Source organism: Euprymna scolopes, chromosome 3 (assembly GCF_053919585.1).
Source record: "Euprymna scolopes isolate OS-2025 chromosome 3, ASM5391958v1, whole genome shotgun sequence".
Classification (NCBI taxonomy): domain Eukaryota; kingdom Metazoa; phylum Mollusca; class Cephalopoda; order Sepiida; family Sepiolidae; genus Euprymna; species Euprymna scolopes.
In genome coordinates, this window is record NC_136484.1 from 196645702 (window position 1) to 196664096 (window position 18395).

The window sequence follows — 18395 nt, forward strand, 5'->3', positions numbered from 1 at the left end:
AGAAACACTAGAGGATGACCTCCAATCTGTAGTGGAATGGAGACAAAATTGGATGGTCACATTCAATGCTGCCAGGACTAAACTTGTTTCCTTCAATAATTACAAGAAACCTTCTCTACCACCAATAGAAATGGCCAAAGACTCTTTATCTGAAAGTACATCTTTCAAACTCTTTGGCCTAACATTCACAGAAAACATGAGTTGGAAGAATTACATTGAAAGCATTGCCAAGACTGCTGCGAAGTGGGTAGGCTCTCTCTACCGTGCTAGAAAACTACTAACACCCGAAAGTATCCTGTAGCTCTATAAGTCCACCATTCGCCCATGTATGGAGTATTGCTGTCATATTTGGGCTGGTGCATCTGCTACTAGTCTCTCGCTCCTAGAATAGGTTCAAAAGAGAGTTGCGAATCTGATAGGTCCTGAACTGTTATCTAAGCTTCAGCCTCTGTCCCATCGACGAAATGTTGCATCCCTCTGCCTGTTCTACAAGTATTTTAATGGTGAATGCTCTGACGAACTGTAAGCACTTGTGCTTCCACGACGTAAACACCCTCGACAAATCCGACAGGCAGCTAAATCCCACCCCCACACAGTAGAAATCCCTAGATGTAAAAGATCTTTCTACTCCAGTAGTTTCTTCTCCAGAACCACCTAGACTATGGAATTCCATTCCAGGTTCCTGCTTCCCCAACTGTACTGACTTGAAGTTCAAGCGTAACGTGAATTGACATCTTGCTGCCCAACTCCCTACATAGTACCCCAGTAGCTGTTGACCCTGATAGTAACCCCCAACACCAAAGTGTTTGGGGTGAAAATATAATAATGACAAAAAAAGAAAAGAATTAAGGGCAGAATAAATAAAAAAATTGACATAATTACATGAATGGATTATACACTATGAAACATTTCAACAACCTTAAAAAAATAAATGGTAAGATGGACAATATCTTGAAATTTTGAATATAGACTTTTGTCATATATATTTATATATAAATGATGTAAGATTAAAAATTGTATAATATTGTAAATTAATATTAGTATCAATATTTATTCTGATGATCGCATGCAAATAAAGAAAACTCAATCAAACTTTAAAAATTATTTGTCAAACATTTCATTTTGTTGCAATTCTCCATAATTCAGAATTTCCATTTATATAAAAACTTAGTGTTCCTTTGGACAGCATTTTTTATTTAAACAAACATCGAATGCTTCTGCTTAATTCTAGCTTCTTTATTTTTATGATCTTTGTGTTAGAATCAAAAATATTAATATAAATTCCATCTGTATTGCAAACATTTTCAATTCTTTGTCAAATCATAAGTACACATTATATGTATCTATATTATTTATTTATACTTTTATATATTTTATGCTATAAAAATAAATTATTTTAAATAACCCTCAAATTTCTAAAAATTAAAACAATTTCATAATCCTTAAAGAACACTAGCTGAACCGAGACGTTGGCGTTTTGACTGATATCATAATGAGGTATAAGTTCTGTCTTCGGTCAGTGAAAACAGATCTTTCCAGACTGAGACAATTTAAATTTTTGTCCCAATCCAGAAAGTACACCTTTCTTTTGGGAGGAAAGGATTTTCATTACTTTAAAAACGCTATCATACCTTACTCTGCCGTCGTTGGGTGACAAGTAAATAAGAAATTGTTGTACAGCAAGAGAAATATGAAGGACGAGCGTCAAACATTTAGAAATCAATTTTGAAAGAAATAAAAATGTTTGCTTCAAAACTAGAATTAATTGCGAAACAAAAAGTTATTCTTTAATTTCTTGAAACAGCCGTTCCCATCATTGCCTCCACAAAACGGAATTGCCACTGGTTGACCTACCATTCATCAATAAGAATTTTTGTTAGCAAAACTAAGCATCAGCTGACTACCTCGGAGCTAAATGTTGTGCAACCAAGAAAAAATTCTGAAATAAACTTATTGAAACATGAAGAGAAAGTTTATCACAAATAATGATGAAAAAAAACTTACTTTTTTTCTGGCATAGTAAATTGATTTTGTTTGTTTCCTGTTGTAAACTTTTAAATATTGACGGTACAGAATTGGCAGAGTGGTCCAAGGGGGGACCTTCAACATGTGACCGGACCTCAGACTTATAATGGACAGCTGATGTGCTCTTTCGCAAATATTTCTCCTTTGAACAGATGTCTTCCTCATGTATGGTTTCTGCATCCAAAAACTGCCGGGCTTTCTTTACCGATTCCTCAGAGATGGAAACATTTTTACCAAGAGCAGTCTGGAAAGCCATAACTTTGGAGGGTTTCATTTGGTGCGAATTGTGGTCTTCTTCGTATGGTGTTTGTTTATTTAATATCTTCACTGCTTCATGCAACGAAGTTTCAGATACATGAACCGTTTTTCCGAGACCTGTTTGAAAGGCAGCAAAGGTCTTTGGTTGTGCATTCGTTCCACCTTTTACGGGCTCAGAATCCAACATTTGCACAGCTTTTTGTAGAGATTCCTTGGAAACTAGAACATCCTGGCCAAGGCCAGTTTGGAAACCAAAAGATATTTTTGAAGCTGCAGACTGGCTCTTGTGATTAAGTTGGTTTTTTACTGAAGAACCATTTTGAAATTTTTCACAAGGAAATTCCAACATATCATTCTTATAACATGATTCGTCGTCAACGTCTTTAACTGGATTATCAGAACATTTCTGATTAAAAGCTGAATTTGTTGTGTTTTTCTGTGGTAAGCTCTCGGATGTTTCTAAAGAAATCGCTTTGTTAGTTTCAAACAGATTTGAATTTTCACACATAAATTGGTGAACACTTGTAGATTTTATGGTTTTAGCTGAAGAAATCTTCATGCCACATTCCATGTGATTTTCAAACTTTTCAATGGCCAATACCATTTCATGCTCAGCCGAACCATCATCGTCATGCAAGCGATAATGATTGGAATCACATTCTGGTTCTGCATTTGAATCTACAGATACTGTTTGAAATTCAGTTTTTGACTGATTTTCATACAGTTTCACCGATTGCATGAGGGTGTCATCTGAAATGTACTGAGACTTACAAGATGTTCCCTCTCTAATATTTGCCATTGGAAGTGTTTGGTCATGATGCGAAAAATTTTCAGAAGATTCCAGATGGACTGGAACAGTACTATTACATCCAGCATTGATTTTAACTTTTTTCTTTGACGTGAAAGATTCCGTCTGTGAGTCAGAATGTTTTCGTTTATTACATGGATAATAAGAATGTGACTGTAGATTTTCAGTTAAGTTTGATAAAATAGAAGTATCATCGTCCCATGATGAGTTAAACATATCTCCAGTCAAATGAGTACTGTCATTACAGATGTCAATTTTCTTAACAAATGGAGACATGGATGATGGATCATCATTGAGGATGCGACAATCAGAAAGGATCTTCAAGGAACATTCACCTCGTGTCATTTGACTGGCTGCAAAATCAGTTGACATCAGGTCATTCACAATATCATCATCAATGTGATCAAGAATTTCAACCATATTATCATCATCATCGTCATCATCAGCTGGAAAGTTATCAACATGTTTAATCAAACGTTCAGAAATCGCATCTGATATTATGTTGTGAGCATCTTCTTTTACACAGATCTGTTTACCTTTGGCAGTTGAAAAGCCCCCAAAAGATGGAGCTTGGTTTGTATCGTCACTGATAAGGTTTTGGGCTTTCTTTAAGCTTTCTTCTTTTACACTGATCTGTTGACCTCTAGCTGTTGAAAAACCCCCAAAAGATGGAGCTTGGTTTGTATCTTCACTGATAAGGTTTTGGGCTTTCTTTAAGCTTTCTTCTTTTACACTGATCTGTTTACCTTTGGCAGTTGAAAAGCCCCCAAAACATGGAGCTTGGTTTGTATCGTCACTGATAAGGTTTTGGGCTTTCTTTAAGCTTTCTTCGTTTACACTGATCTGTTGACCTCTAGCTGTTGAAAAACCCCCAAAAGATGGAGCTTGGTTTGTATCGTCACTGATAAGGTTTTGGGCTTTCTTTAAGCTTTCTTCTTTTACACTGATTTGTTGACCTTTGGCAGTTGAAAAACCCCCAAATAATGGAGCTTGGTTTGTATCGTCACTGATAAGGTTTTGGGCTTTCTTTAAGCTTTCTTCTTTTACACTGATCTGTTTACCTTTGGCAGTTGAAAAGCCTCCAAAAGATGGAGCTTGGTTTGTATCGTCACTGATAAGGTTTTGGGCTTTCTTTAAGCTTTCTTCTTTTACACTGATCTGTTTACCTTTGGCAGTTGAAAAACCCCCAAAAGATGGAGCTTGGTTTGTATCGTCACTGATAAGGTTTTGGGCTTTCTTTAAGCTTTCTTCTTTTACACTGATTTGTTGACCTTTGGCAGTTGAAAAACCCCCAAAAGATGGAGCTTGGTTTGTATCGTCACTGATAAGGTTTTGGGCTTTCTTTAAGCTTTCTTCTTTTACACTGATCTGTTTACCTTTGGCAGTTGAAAAGCCCCCAAAAGATGGAGCTTGGTTTGTATCGTCACTGATAAGGTTTTGGGCTTTCTTTAAGCTTTCTTCTTTTACACTGATCTGTTTACCTTTGGCAGTTGAAAAACCCCCAAAAGATGGAGCTTGGTTTGTATCGTCACTGATAAGGTTTTGGGCTTTCTTTAAGCTTTCTTCTTTTACACTGATCTGTTTACCTTTGGCAGTTGAAAAACCCCCAAAAGATGGAGCTTGGTTTGTATCGTCACTGATAAGGTTTGGGGCTTTCTTTAAGCTTTCTTCTTTTACACTGATCTGTTTACCTTTGGCAGTTGAAAAGCCCCCAAAAGATGGAGCTTGGTTTGTATCATCACTGATAAGGTTTTGGGCTTTCTTTAAGCTTTCTTCTTTTACACTGACCTTTTTACCTTTGGCAGTTGAAAAGCCCTCAACAGATGGAGCTTGGTTTATATCGTCACTGATAAGGTTTTGGGCTTTCTTTAAGTTTTCTTCTTTTACACTGATCTGTTTACCTTTGGCAGTTGAAAAGCCTCCAAAAGATGGAGCTTGGTTTGTATCGTCACTGATAAGCTTTTGGGCTTTCTTTAAGCTTTCTTCTTTTACACTGATCTGTTTACCTTTGGCAGTTGAAAAGCCTCCAAAAGATGGAGCTTGGTTTGTATCGTCACTGATAAGGTTTTGGGCTTTCTTTAAGCTTTCTTCTTTTACACTGATCTGTTTACCTTTGGCAGTTGAAAAGCCTCCAAAAGATGGAGCTTGGTTTGTATCGTCACTGATAAGGTTCTGGGCTTTCTTTAAGCTTTCTTCTTTTACACTGATCTGTTGACCTTTGGCAGTTGAAAAGCCCCCAAAAGATGGAGCTGGGTTTGTATCGTCACTGATAAGCTTTTGGGCTTTCTTTAAGCTTTCTTCTTTTACACTGATCTGTTTACCTTTGGCAGTTGAAAAGCCTCCAAAAGATGGAGCTTGGTTTGTATTGTCACTGATAAGGTTTTGGGCTTTCTTTAAGCTTTCTTCTTTTACACTGATCTGTTGACCTCTAGCTATTGAAAAACCCCCAAAAGATGAAGCTTGGTTTGTATCGTCACTGATAAGGTTTTGGGCTTTCTTTAAGCTTTCTTCTTTTACACTGATCTGTTTACCTTTGGCAGTTGAAAATCCTCCAAAAGATGGAGCTTGGTTTGTATCGTCACTGATAAGGTTTTGGGCTTTCTTTAAGCTTTCTTCTTTTACACTGATCTGTTTACCTTTGGCAGTTGAAAAGCCCCCAAAACATGGAGCTTGGTTTGTATCGTCACTGATAAGGTTTTGGGCTTTCTTTAAGCTTTCTTCTTTTACACTGATCTGTTTACCTTTGGCAGTTGAAAAGCCCCCAAAAGATGGAGCTTGGTTTGTATTGTCACTGATGAGGTTTTGGGCTTTCTTTAAGCTTTCTTCTTTTACACTGATCTGTTGACCTTTGGCAGTTGAAAAACCCCCAAAAGATGGAGCTTGGTTTGTATCGTCACTGATAAGGTTTTGGGCTTTCTTTAAGCTTTCTTCTTTTACACTGATCTGTTTGCCTTCTGCCATTGAAAAACCTCCGAAAGATGAAGCTTGGTCTGTATCATCACTGATAAGGTTTGGGGCTTTCTTTAAGCTTTCTTCTTTTACACTGATCTGTTTACCTTTTGCCGTGTAAAAACCTCCGAAAGATGAAGCTTGGTCTCTATCGTCACTGATAAGGTTTTGGGCTTTCTTTAAGCTTTCTTCTTTTACACTGATCTGTTTACCTTTGGCAGTTGAAAAGCCCCCAAAAGATGGAGCCTTGTTTGTATCTTCACTGATAAGGTTTTGGGCTTTCTTTAAGCTTTCTTCTTTTACACTGATCTGTTTACCTTTTGCCGTTGAAAAACCTCCGAAAGATGAAGCTTGGTCTGTATCGTCACTGATAAGGTTTTGGGCTTTCTTTAAGCTTTCTTCTTTTACACAGATCTGTTTACCTTTGGCAGTTGAAAAGCCCCCAAAAGATGAAGCTTGGTCTGTATCATCACTGATAAGGTTTTGGGCTTTCTTTAAGCTTTCTTCTTTTACACAGATCTGTTTACCTTTGGCAGTTGAAAAGCCCCCAAAAGATGGAGCTTGGTTTGTATCGTCACTGATAAGGTTTTGGGCTTTCTTTAAGCTTTCTTCTTTTACACTGATCTGCTTACCTTTTGCCGTGTAAAAACCTCCGAAAGATGAAGCTTGGTCTCTATCGTCACTGATAAGGTTTTGGGCTTTCTTTAAGCTTTCTTCTTTTACACTGATCTGTTTACCTTTTGCCGTTGAAAAACCTCCGAAAGATGAAGCTTGGTCTGTATCGTCACTGATAAGGTTTTGGGCTTTCTTTAAGCTTTCTTCTTTTACACTGATCTGTTTGCCTTCTGCCATTGAAAAACCTCCGAAAGATGAAGCTTGGTCTGTATCATCACTGATAAGGTTTGGGGCTTTCTTTAAGCTTTCTTCTTTTACACTGATCTGTTTACCTTTTGCCGTGTAAAAACCTCCGAAAGATGAAGCTTGGTCTCTATCGTCACTGATAAGGTTTTGGGCTTTCTTTAAGCTTTCTTCTTTTACACTGATCTGTTTACCTTTGGCAGTTGAAAAGCCCCCAAAAGATGGAGCCTTGTTTGTATCTTCACTGATAAGGTTTTGGGCTTTCTTTAAGCTTTCTTCTTTTACACTGATCTGTTTACCTTTTGCCGTTGAAAAACCTCCGAAAGATGAAGCTTGGTCTGTATCGTCACTGATAAGGTTTTGGGCTTTCTTTAAGCTTTCTTCTTTTACACAGATCTGTTTACCTTTGGCAGTTGAAAAGCCCCCAAAAGATGGAGCTTGGTTTGTATCGTCACTGATAAGGTTTTGGGCTTTCTTTAAGCTTTCTTCTTTTACACTGATCTGCTTACCTTTTGCCGTGTAAAAACCTCCGAAAGATGAAGCTTGGTCTCTATCGTCACTGATAAGGTTTTGGGCTTTCTTTAAGCTTTCTTCTTTTACACTGATCTGTTTACCTTTTGCCGTTGAAAAACCTCCGAAAGATGAAGCTTGGTCTGTATCGTCACTGATAAGGTTTTGGGCTTTCTTTAAGCTTTCTTCTTTTACACTGATCTGTTTACCTTTTGCCGTTGAAAAACCTCCGAAAGATGAAGCTTGGTCTGTATCGTCACTGATAAGGTTTTGGGCTTTCTTTAAGCTTTCTTCTTTTACACTGATCTGTTTACCTTTTGCCGTTGAAAAACCTCCGAAAGATGAAGCTTGGTCTGTATCGTCACTGATAAGGTTTTGGGCTTTCTTTAAGCTTTCTTCTTTTACACTGATCTGTTTACCTTTTGCAGTTGAAAAGCCCCCAAAAGGTGGAGCTTGGTTTGTATCGTCACTGATAAGGTTTTGGGCTTTCTTTAAGCTTTCTTCTTTTACACTGATCTGTTTACCTTTGACAGCTGAAAAGCCTCCAAAAGATGGAGCTTGGTTTGTATCGTCACTGATAAGGTTTTGAGCTTTCTTTAAGCTTTCTTCTTTTACACTGATCTGTTGACCTTTTGCCATTGAAAAACCCCCAAAAGATGGAGCTTGGTCTTTATCGTCACTGAGAAGGTTTTGGGCTTTATTTAAGCTTTCTTCTTTTACACTGATCTGTTTATCTTTGGCAGTTGAAAAGCCCCCAAAAGATGGAGCTTGGTTTGTATCGTCACTGATAATGTTTTGGGCTTTCTTAAAGCTTTCTTCTTTTACACTGATCTGTTTGCATATTGTTTCAGAAACGCTTTGGACATTCTCTAGGTTTTCACTATGTAAAGTTGTAGGTGAATTTTTATTTATTGATATTAATTTTGTTTTTACAATTTTGTCATTTTCTGAACTTCTATTTAAAGTGTCATTCTTGCCTGGCGTTATTTCAGCATTTTTAGCTTTTAACTCTTTTTTCTGTGAATAATTTTCACTGCCAGTTAAATTTTTAGACGAAATTCTTGGTGCCTTGAATGGAAGAAAACCTTTGTTTTGGTATTGTTTTGATTTTGTTGCATTGTTTTGTTTGTTCTGACAAGTCAAATTTTCATGGTCTTTTAGATCAAGAATTTGTAAATCAGTCGTGAAACAATTATAATCAATACTTGTTGATCGTTTTTGTTTAGATGGTAAAGGATGTCTATCATTTCTTATTGGAAAATTTGATTCTGATTTCTTATTTGAATGAAATGAATGGATTTCATTTGAAAATTCCACTTCCATTTCATTTGAGTGAATTTCTGTTTGGTGGTAAGGTTTGGAGGTCACAATGTTGAGTTGCGCAGTTTGCTTTTCGTTCAAACCATTCGTTACTGCACTTTTAAATTTTATGTCATTAGCTTTGCTTTCGAAACAATCCTCTAAAGTTGTGATCAGTTCAGCATCTTTAGTATCTAATATTTTATCATCTCTGAAATCTTGTTCTGTGGAATTACCTTCGAAAGAAACGGAACTTAAATTCTTGTTGCATTCTTCAGTCTTTAAATCTTCATTATCTTCTTCCTTCAATTTAGTTTGCGTTATTTTAGTTTCTATTGGAAACAAATGTCCCCTCGATTCGTTATCATGTTCTGTAGATACGACTTGTTTAGACAGTGATTGGGCCTTTAAGAAATTGTCATTTTGGTCACTTTGGATTTTCTCTTTAGCAAAATCCGATAATTTCTCTTCTCGTTTCATCTTACCAAGTAATGAGCCAGTATCTGGTGTGCAAACTCGATCATTCTTAAAATGCAGTTCCTGCAAAGAAAAACTATTATCATTTTCCAGAAATGTTTGCGAAAAACCATCAAATTCTTTCCACTTGATCATTTGGCTGTCAGTTAAGAAATTCAATTCTCCCACTTGCTGGTCATTTTCAACACTTGTTGATTGCTTCACGCCATGAGAGTATTCTTTAAGATTTTTTTTCAAAGACAATTCTTTATTGTAAGATCCGCCAACTTGCTGCTTACATTCTGTTTCTTTAGCAAATTCTGGAATTGTTGTATTCTGTTTGGGGATTATAGAATTTGGTTCATTCTTGATTGACACCAATGTTGATGACAAACATGGTTTTTCTTGAAGAACTTCAGATTCTATGTCTTCTGGTTTAGGATGGTATCTGTTATTTTTTGTCTTTTCATGCATTTCCACATCTCTGCAATTTTGTGTTTGGCAAATATTTAAAGCAGATTGATTATTGGATATGTTTGGAAATTTTTTGACAGCCGTGTTGGGTTGAGGAGGTTCATTTAGCAAACGTTTACAAGACAATATTTCAGTTTCTTGTTGATCATTCAAATTTGGAAGAGGGGCAAGTTTTGTACTTAAAGTCATTTTACTTGGAATAGAATTGATAGAAGAATCTTTTTTAATTTCAGAACAGTTTCGAAAATTTCCTTTATCAGAGATTGGGTCGACATCCGGTGTTACATGCTGAAAGAAAAAAAGAAAATGTTTATATTTACTAGAAGAATGTAACTGAAATAATTAAGAAAAAAAAAAATCATCTAAAATTTGACAGACAACCTAATCTTTTACCTGAAGATAAATATGATCTCCCCTCACAAAACAAATGCATTTCAAATGCATCAGCAAATGCATTTCAAATGCATCAGCAAATGCATTTCAAATGCATCAGCAAAATTGTAAAGACAAAACAATTTGGATCATTCTCACTACTGTTCACATCTCATATTCTCACAACATTCCGACCAATCTAACCTCGGACCTTCTGCAGGTGTATCTTGGAAACTTAGAAATTTGCATCAAATCTCAAACATAAACCTTTATTTAATCCGAAGAGATAGCATGACCTTGTTCTGTCAGCCATGACTGGGTCGAAGTCTGAAGTAATTTGCTATTTTTATGTAAAAAAAAAAAGAAAAAAAAGATAAGAAAAAAAACTATCAAAAGCAAAATTGAAAAGAAGGAAAAGACGTTACCATTTTATCAGTTGTGAAAAGGAAATTGCAAATATCAGTTGACGCTTCAGGATTTTCACTGACCAAAGTTTGTGGATCCGATTCTAAATTGAAATATGCAAATAAAAACAAAAGGAAATTAAAATAAACATCATTAACACTAGGTCAGTTGGGTCGGCTCTTTTCAACAAGTATATAAAAATATATAAAAACGACCTTATTTGTGTGTGGAACGGTCTTTATCAAACTTTTCTGACAATTTTTGGTCTATATATTTGAAACTTTATATATAGGGGATTTGGACTTATGGAACAAATTTTATTTGATTTTTAGCTGGTAAAAATAGCTGCTTAGGGGTCAAAATTGTAAAAAATTGTTACTTGTTGTCTTAAAATGCTCTTCTATGCATGTGCAAATATACAGTTATAGGTTAAACGATGTCATCTTTTAATTTTATAAGCGGTTGAACAGAAGTAACAAGGTTGGAGAGCTTTATGTTTTGGTTTTGATTCTAACTGATAGCACTTCAGTCATATATTTTTTTAAACTTTTGAAATCACTATTATATATTTGGTACAATATGAGAATTGATAGAGAATTGATTGTATAATAATAAATATGAAACCTGCATAAATTTAAAATCATAAAAAGATAAAAATAACACAATTAGTCTTTATTTGCACTTTTAATAACGAATAAAAAAATAAGTTTTTATTTTATTTGAAATTTCATAAGAAATATGTTTATAATATTATAAAAATATGTTAATTAAATTTTAAAAACAAGTTTTTCTTTGAATTTATATAATAGACATATGTTTATGAAAGTATGAAAATAAAATTATGGAAATCAAAATAACAAAATTGCAATCATAAAAAAACGTATCCAATACATAATAATCCCAAAATACTTTAAAAAGATTTCAAAAGATGTTTTCAATAATTCTTTAAAAAAAAATAATTTCAATTATTCTTAATTAAAATAAGACAAAAAAAAATGATTATTAAATAAAAAAGAACAATTGAAAAAATATAATAAAAAAAGAGCACATACAAAGGGCAGATATAGGTGTGAGAAAAAACTGAAGGAACTGATTTGCCACGTCACCACTTCCGGTAGCAGCAGCGCCAGAAATTAGGAAGTATTATTAGTCGACTATAACCAGTCTTGAATTGTTATCTGACGCTATCTCAACAATTTTGTATGGCATTCAAGTCAGGTCAATTGGTTGTTCATTCAAGCAGATTAAGACTCAAATGGTCAGCAGACAAGTTTGGCAAAACAGACAAGTGTCGATTCCTACTGCAAAAGAAAATCGTCATCTTTGCATTAAAACTGGAATCTTTGGATAGACAATTGGTTTGATTTTCTAAGGGACGAAAAAAAAAAATACCAACTCAAGTCATGACATGCCAAGATATTCACTGGTTGGACTTAGGACAAATTGGATTCTCTACTTTTCTGACACACATAATTATAAAAAAAATATGGAATTTATTTAATCTGAAATGAGGAGTGTCTATAATTGACCAACAAATAAATTCCTTTTTTATTTTTAGTCCAGGTAAGACAATTTTGACGTCACTGGTTTAGGATTGACTCGACAAAAGAAACACAACACTTATAGACCGTTTCCCGGACACATCAGTTCTTCATTCATTCTTTTGTACACTCCTGGAAAAATGCTTCAAATTCTTCAATTAACTTTGACAAGCCTTCACAAATATAAGCGGCTAAACTAATAAAAAGAATAAAACATCTCAATTCTAAAAATAGATTAGAATCCTTAGGTTTAACTACTTTACAAATAAGAACTAAAAGATTTAATAGATATTTTATTGAGCACTTCAAAATAACAGAATTCAATGGCGATTTAATCCAAAATCTTCAAAATAATTTGTTTTGTTTTTTTATGATAATCGCTCCAGATAAAGCATGAAACCACGTGATGTAAAAACCATTTCAAGGTCACAATTTAACCAACAATAAGTGTTATACAGATAGATTTTGATCCAGAAAACTCTAATTCTTTCCCCTTTGTCAGAAATATTGTTCATGGAATATGAGGATTAAATGACAAAATAAGAAAAGTTTGAGATTTTCAAAATAATTGTGATTTGAAAATAAAGAACAATTTTTCCTACTGTCTATCTGTTTAAAATTCCATGAACAATGTTTGTTTATTATCTGATCTTTCATTTATTATCAAGCTCTTATTATGTATGCTATAACTGAAATATGTTAAACCATTTAAATTTTTTCACTATATTGCTAATTATAACAAAAACTTACTTGAAAATACATCATTTGAAATCAAAATTAAAAATTCCATAAAAACTCTTTCCAACCTAATACATGTAGTTAAATTTCTTCTCAACCTAATAATAGGGTTGTCACATATTAAATGAGGTTAATAATCTTCACCATCATATTTGGTTTAACATTCGTTTTACATGCCGACATATGTTGGATGGCTTTAAGAAACTGATTTAAAAACTAACTTATCTCTGACCAGGTCTTTATCCCTCTTTCTCTCAAGTTCATCCTTATCAGCCCACCTCATGGTTTCTTTGGTCTTCCCCAGGAACTTAACCTGCTACCTGAATTGTTCTACATCTTTACCTAAGAACTATCATTTGTACATACGACACATCGGGATTTTTATCACATTTATAATTACAAGCTACAAGCAAAATGAATGGCCGATGATCAAAATGTACAAACAATTTGACCCCTTTTTTACTTGAAAATGAACCAATTTTAATGAAATTTACAGTATTTATCAAATAATGATCACAGAATATAATGAATCCATTATTTTTATTTGAACCTTAATGAAAATGTATTATTTTGTTTAAACAAAAAACATCTTTACTAAAGTTATGCTTTTCAGTAGTAAAAAAAAAAAAAAATGAATGAATTTATTTTTTGTTTTATTAAAATAAAGCATCGTAAATTGTAACAATAAAAAAAAAGAAAAAATTCATTTTTCAGGAACATTACAAAAAAAGCCCCTAAATTCCATATTAATGAAATTGATATAACTCATAGAAAAATTAATTTTTGAACTAACAATATTACCATTGAATTAAGCATTGTTTATTAATATTTTCATACAGAAAAATTATAATTGCATAAAAATATTACTTCTTATTTTTAATGTTTACAGTTTTAGCATAATTTTCATATGTAAGATTCTAATATTTCTATTGCATGGATGATCGTGTAACCATCGGTGAAACATAATTTTTATATAATATAAAAACTAAAATAAAATTGAAAAAATTTAAAAGCAGGAAATGGTGAAAATTATACAAACGTTCACTATAGGTATATATGGTTGCATGGCTCTGAAAAAAATAAAAGAAAATAAAAAAAACAGTTGGTTTTATCCCTCCCACTCTTTCCCTCCAACCACCTGACATCATTTTCAGATAAGTCTATAAAAGTTTTTATGCGCTTCCATACATTTAGTAATTTTGCCATCTTTTATTTTGCATTATTAAACCTTGTTGCTACAGCTGGCACAGTTTGGGATAATTATTAGGTTTTTAGCAAAAGTTACATTTATTTTATTAATTCATTATTTTAAGAGTTTAACTTAATTTACTTGGAAATAATAAAAAAAAATTTATATTTATCTTGCCAGAAAAAGTTAAACACAATCTTTGTCATAATGAATATTTTACATGAAATATAGGGTTTTTCAAATTTGCGTTAAGATTTTTCCATGTATTTTTCATTCCACGCATTTTTTTTCTTTGAGAGATTATAACTTTGGGCAATAATCTTTCAAACACAATAAAAAAGTAATCGAAAATTAAAAAAAATATTATGATTAGCTGGCATTCAAAGTCATGTCTCCTACCGAGCAGCCATTAAATTGTACCTAATAATTACCATGTAGAATATTCTGTGATCATGACTTTTTGTAGTCACATGTGGGCTTTAGCATCTACCACGAGTCTCTTACTTTTAGACAGGATCCAAAAAAGAATCTAAAATCTAATAGGTTCTTCACTATCGGCCAAGCACCAACTCGTCTCATTGCTGCAGTGTTGTATCTCTGTGTCTTTTTTACAAGTATTTTAATGAAATGTGCTTTGATGAATATATAGCACTTATAATACATTAATATAGCACTTGTACCCTATTAATATTATAATACATTAATATAGCACTTATACTACATTAATATTATAATACATTACTATAGCACTTGTACCCTATTAATATTATAATACATTAATATAGCACTTGTACTCCATTAATATTATAATACATTAATATAGCACTTGTACTCCATTAATATTATAATACATTAATATAGCACTTGTACCCCATTAATATTATAATACATTAATATAGCACTTGTACCCTATTAATATTATAATACATTAATATAGCACTTGTACCCTATTAATATTATAATACATTAATATAGCACTTGTACCCCATTAATATTATAATACATTAATATAGCACTTGTACCCTATTAATATTATAATACATTAATATAGCACTTGTACCCTATTAATATTATAATACATTAATATAGCACTTGTACCCCTTATTAATATTATAATACATTAATATAGCACTTGTACCCTATTAATATTATAATACATTAATATAGCACTTGTACCCGATTAATATTATAATACATTAATATAGCACTTGTACCCCATTAATATTATAATACATTAATATAGCACTTGTACCCTATCATATTATAATACCTTAATATAGCACTTGTACTCCATTAATATTATAATACATTAATATAGCACTTGTACCCTATTAATATTATAATACATTAATATAGCACTTGTACTCCGTTAATATTATAATACATTAATATAGCACTTGTACCCTATTAATATTATAATACATTAATATAGCACTTGTACTCCATTAATATTATAATACATTAATATAGCACTTGTACCCTATTAATATTATAATACATTAATATAGCACTTGTACTCCATTAATATCATAATACATTAATATAGCACTTGTACCCTATTAATATTATAATACATTAATATAGCACTTGTACTCCATTAATATTATAATACATAATTATAGCACTTGTACCCTATTAATATTATAATACATTCATATAGCACTTGTACTCCATTAATATTATAATACATTAATATAGCACTTGTACCCTATTAATATTATAATACATTAATATAGCACTTGTACTCCATTAATATTATAATACATTAATATAGCACTTGTACCCTATTAACATTATAATAAATATAGCACTTGTACTCCATTAATATTATAATACATTACTATAGCACTTGTACTCCATTAATATTATAGTACATTAATATAGCACTTGTACACCATTAATATTATAATACATTAATATAGCACTTGTACTCCATTAATATAATACATTAATATAGCACTTGTACTCCATTAATATTATAATACATTAATATAGCACTTGTACTCCATTAATATTATAATACATCAGTATAGCACTTGTACCCTATTAATATTATAATACATTAATATAGTACTTGTACCCCATTAATATTATAATACATTAATGGAGCACTTGTACTCCATTAATATTATAATACATTAATATAGCACTTGTACTCCATTAATATTATAATACATCAATATAGCACTTGTACTCTATTAATATTATAATACATTAATATAGCACTTGTACCCTATTAATATTATAATACATTAACATAGCACTTGTACTCCATTGATATTATAATACATTAATATAGCACTTGTATTCCATTATTATAATACATTAATATAGCACTTGTACCCCATTAATATTATAATACATTAATATAGCACTTGTACTCCATTAATATTATAATACATTAATATAGCACTTGTACTCCATTAATATTATAATACATTACTATAGCACTTGTACTCCATTAATATTATAATACATTAATATAGCACTTGTACTCCATTAATATTATACTACATTAATATAGCACTTGTACTCCATTAATATTAAAATACATTAATATAGCACTTGTACTCCATTACTATTATAATACATTACTATAGCACTTGTACTCCATTAATATTATAATACATTAATATAGCACTTGTACTCCATTAATATTATAATACATTAATATAGCACTTGTACTCCATTAATATTATAATACATTACTATAGCACTTGTACTCCATTAATATTATAATACATTAATATAGCACTTGTACCCCATTAATATTATAATACATTAATATAGCACTTGTACTCCATTAATATTATAATCCATTACTATCGCACTTGTACCCCATTAATATTATAATACTTAATATAGCACTTGTACCCCATTAATATTATAATACATTAATATAGCACTTGTACTCCATTAATATTATAATACAATCATATAGCACTTGTACCCCATTAATATTATAATACATTAATATAGCACTTGTACCCCATTAATATTATAATACATTAATATAGCACTTGTACTCCATTGATATTATAATACATTAATATAGCACTTGTACCCCATTAATATTATAATACATTAATATAGCACTTGTACTCCATGAATATTATAATCCATTACTAGCGCACTTGTACTCCATGAATATTATAATACATTACTATAGCATTTGTACTCCATTAATATTATAATACATTACTATAGCACTTGTACTCCATTAATATTATAATACATTAATATAGCACTTGTACCCCATTAATATTATAATACATTAATATAGCACTTGTACTCCATTAATATTATAATACATTAATATAGCACTTGTACTCCATTAATATTATAATACTTTAATATAGCACTTGTACTCCATGAATATTATAATCCATTAATATAGCACTTGTACTCCATTAATATTATAATACATTAATATAGCACTTGTACTCCATGAATATTATAATCCATTACTATAGCACTTGTACCCCATTAATATTATAATACATTAATATAGCACTTGTACTCCATTAATATTATAATACATTAATATAGCACTTGTACCCCATTAATATTATAATACATTGATATAGCACTTGTACTCCATTAATATTATAATACATTAATATAGCACTTGTACAACATGAATATTATAATCCATTACTATCGCACTTGTACTCCATGAATATTATAATACATTACTATAGCACTTGTACTCCATTAATATTATAATACCTTACTATAGCACTTGTACCCCATTAATATTATAATACATTAATATAGCACTTGTATTCCATTAATATTATAATACATTAATACTATAATACATTAATATAGCACTTGTACTCCATTAATATTATAATACATTAATATAGAACTTGTACCCAATTAATATTAAAAAACATTAATATAGCACTTGTACTCGATTAATATTATAATACATTAATATAGCACTTGTACCCCATTAATATTATAATACATTAATATAGCACTTGTACCCCATTAATATTATAATACATTAATAGAGCACTTGTACTCCATAATATTTATAATACATTAATATAGCACTTGTACTCCATTAATATTATAATACATTAGTATAGCACTTGTACCCCATTAATATTATAATACATTAATATAGCACTTGTACCCCATTAATATTATAATACATTAATAGAGCACTTGTACTCCATTAATATTATAATACATTAATATAGCACTTGTACTCCATTAATATTATAATACATTAATATAGCACTTGTACCCTATTAATATTATAATACATTAATATAGCACTTGTACTCCATTAATATTATAATACATTAATATAGCACTTGTACTCCATTAATATTATAATACATTAATATAGCACTTGTACTCCATTAATATTATAATACATTAATATAGTACTTGTACCCCATTAATATTATAATACATTAATATAGCACTTGTACTCCATTAATATTATAATACATTAATATTATAATACATTAATATAGCACTTGTACTCCATTAATAT

At 31.4% G+C, this 18395-nt stretch overlaps 1 protein-coding gene across 1 annotated transcript in view; it reads right to left on the minus strand.

Moving 5' to 3' along the window:
* The window catches only part of LOC145263208 (uncharacterized), a 291719-nt gene that overhangs the window by 123000 nt on the left and 150324 nt on the right, over positions 1–18395 (minus strand). Inside the window, exons 7-8 of the mRNA XM_080120287.1 lie at positions 10435–10517; positions 2005–9925 (exon numbers count right to left, since the gene is read on the minus strand). Of these exons, the coding sequence (XP_079976413.1) occupies positions 2005–9925; positions 10435–10517 (8004 nt within the window). The remainder of the gene's footprint in view (positions 1–2004; positions 9926–10434; positions 10518–18395) is intronic.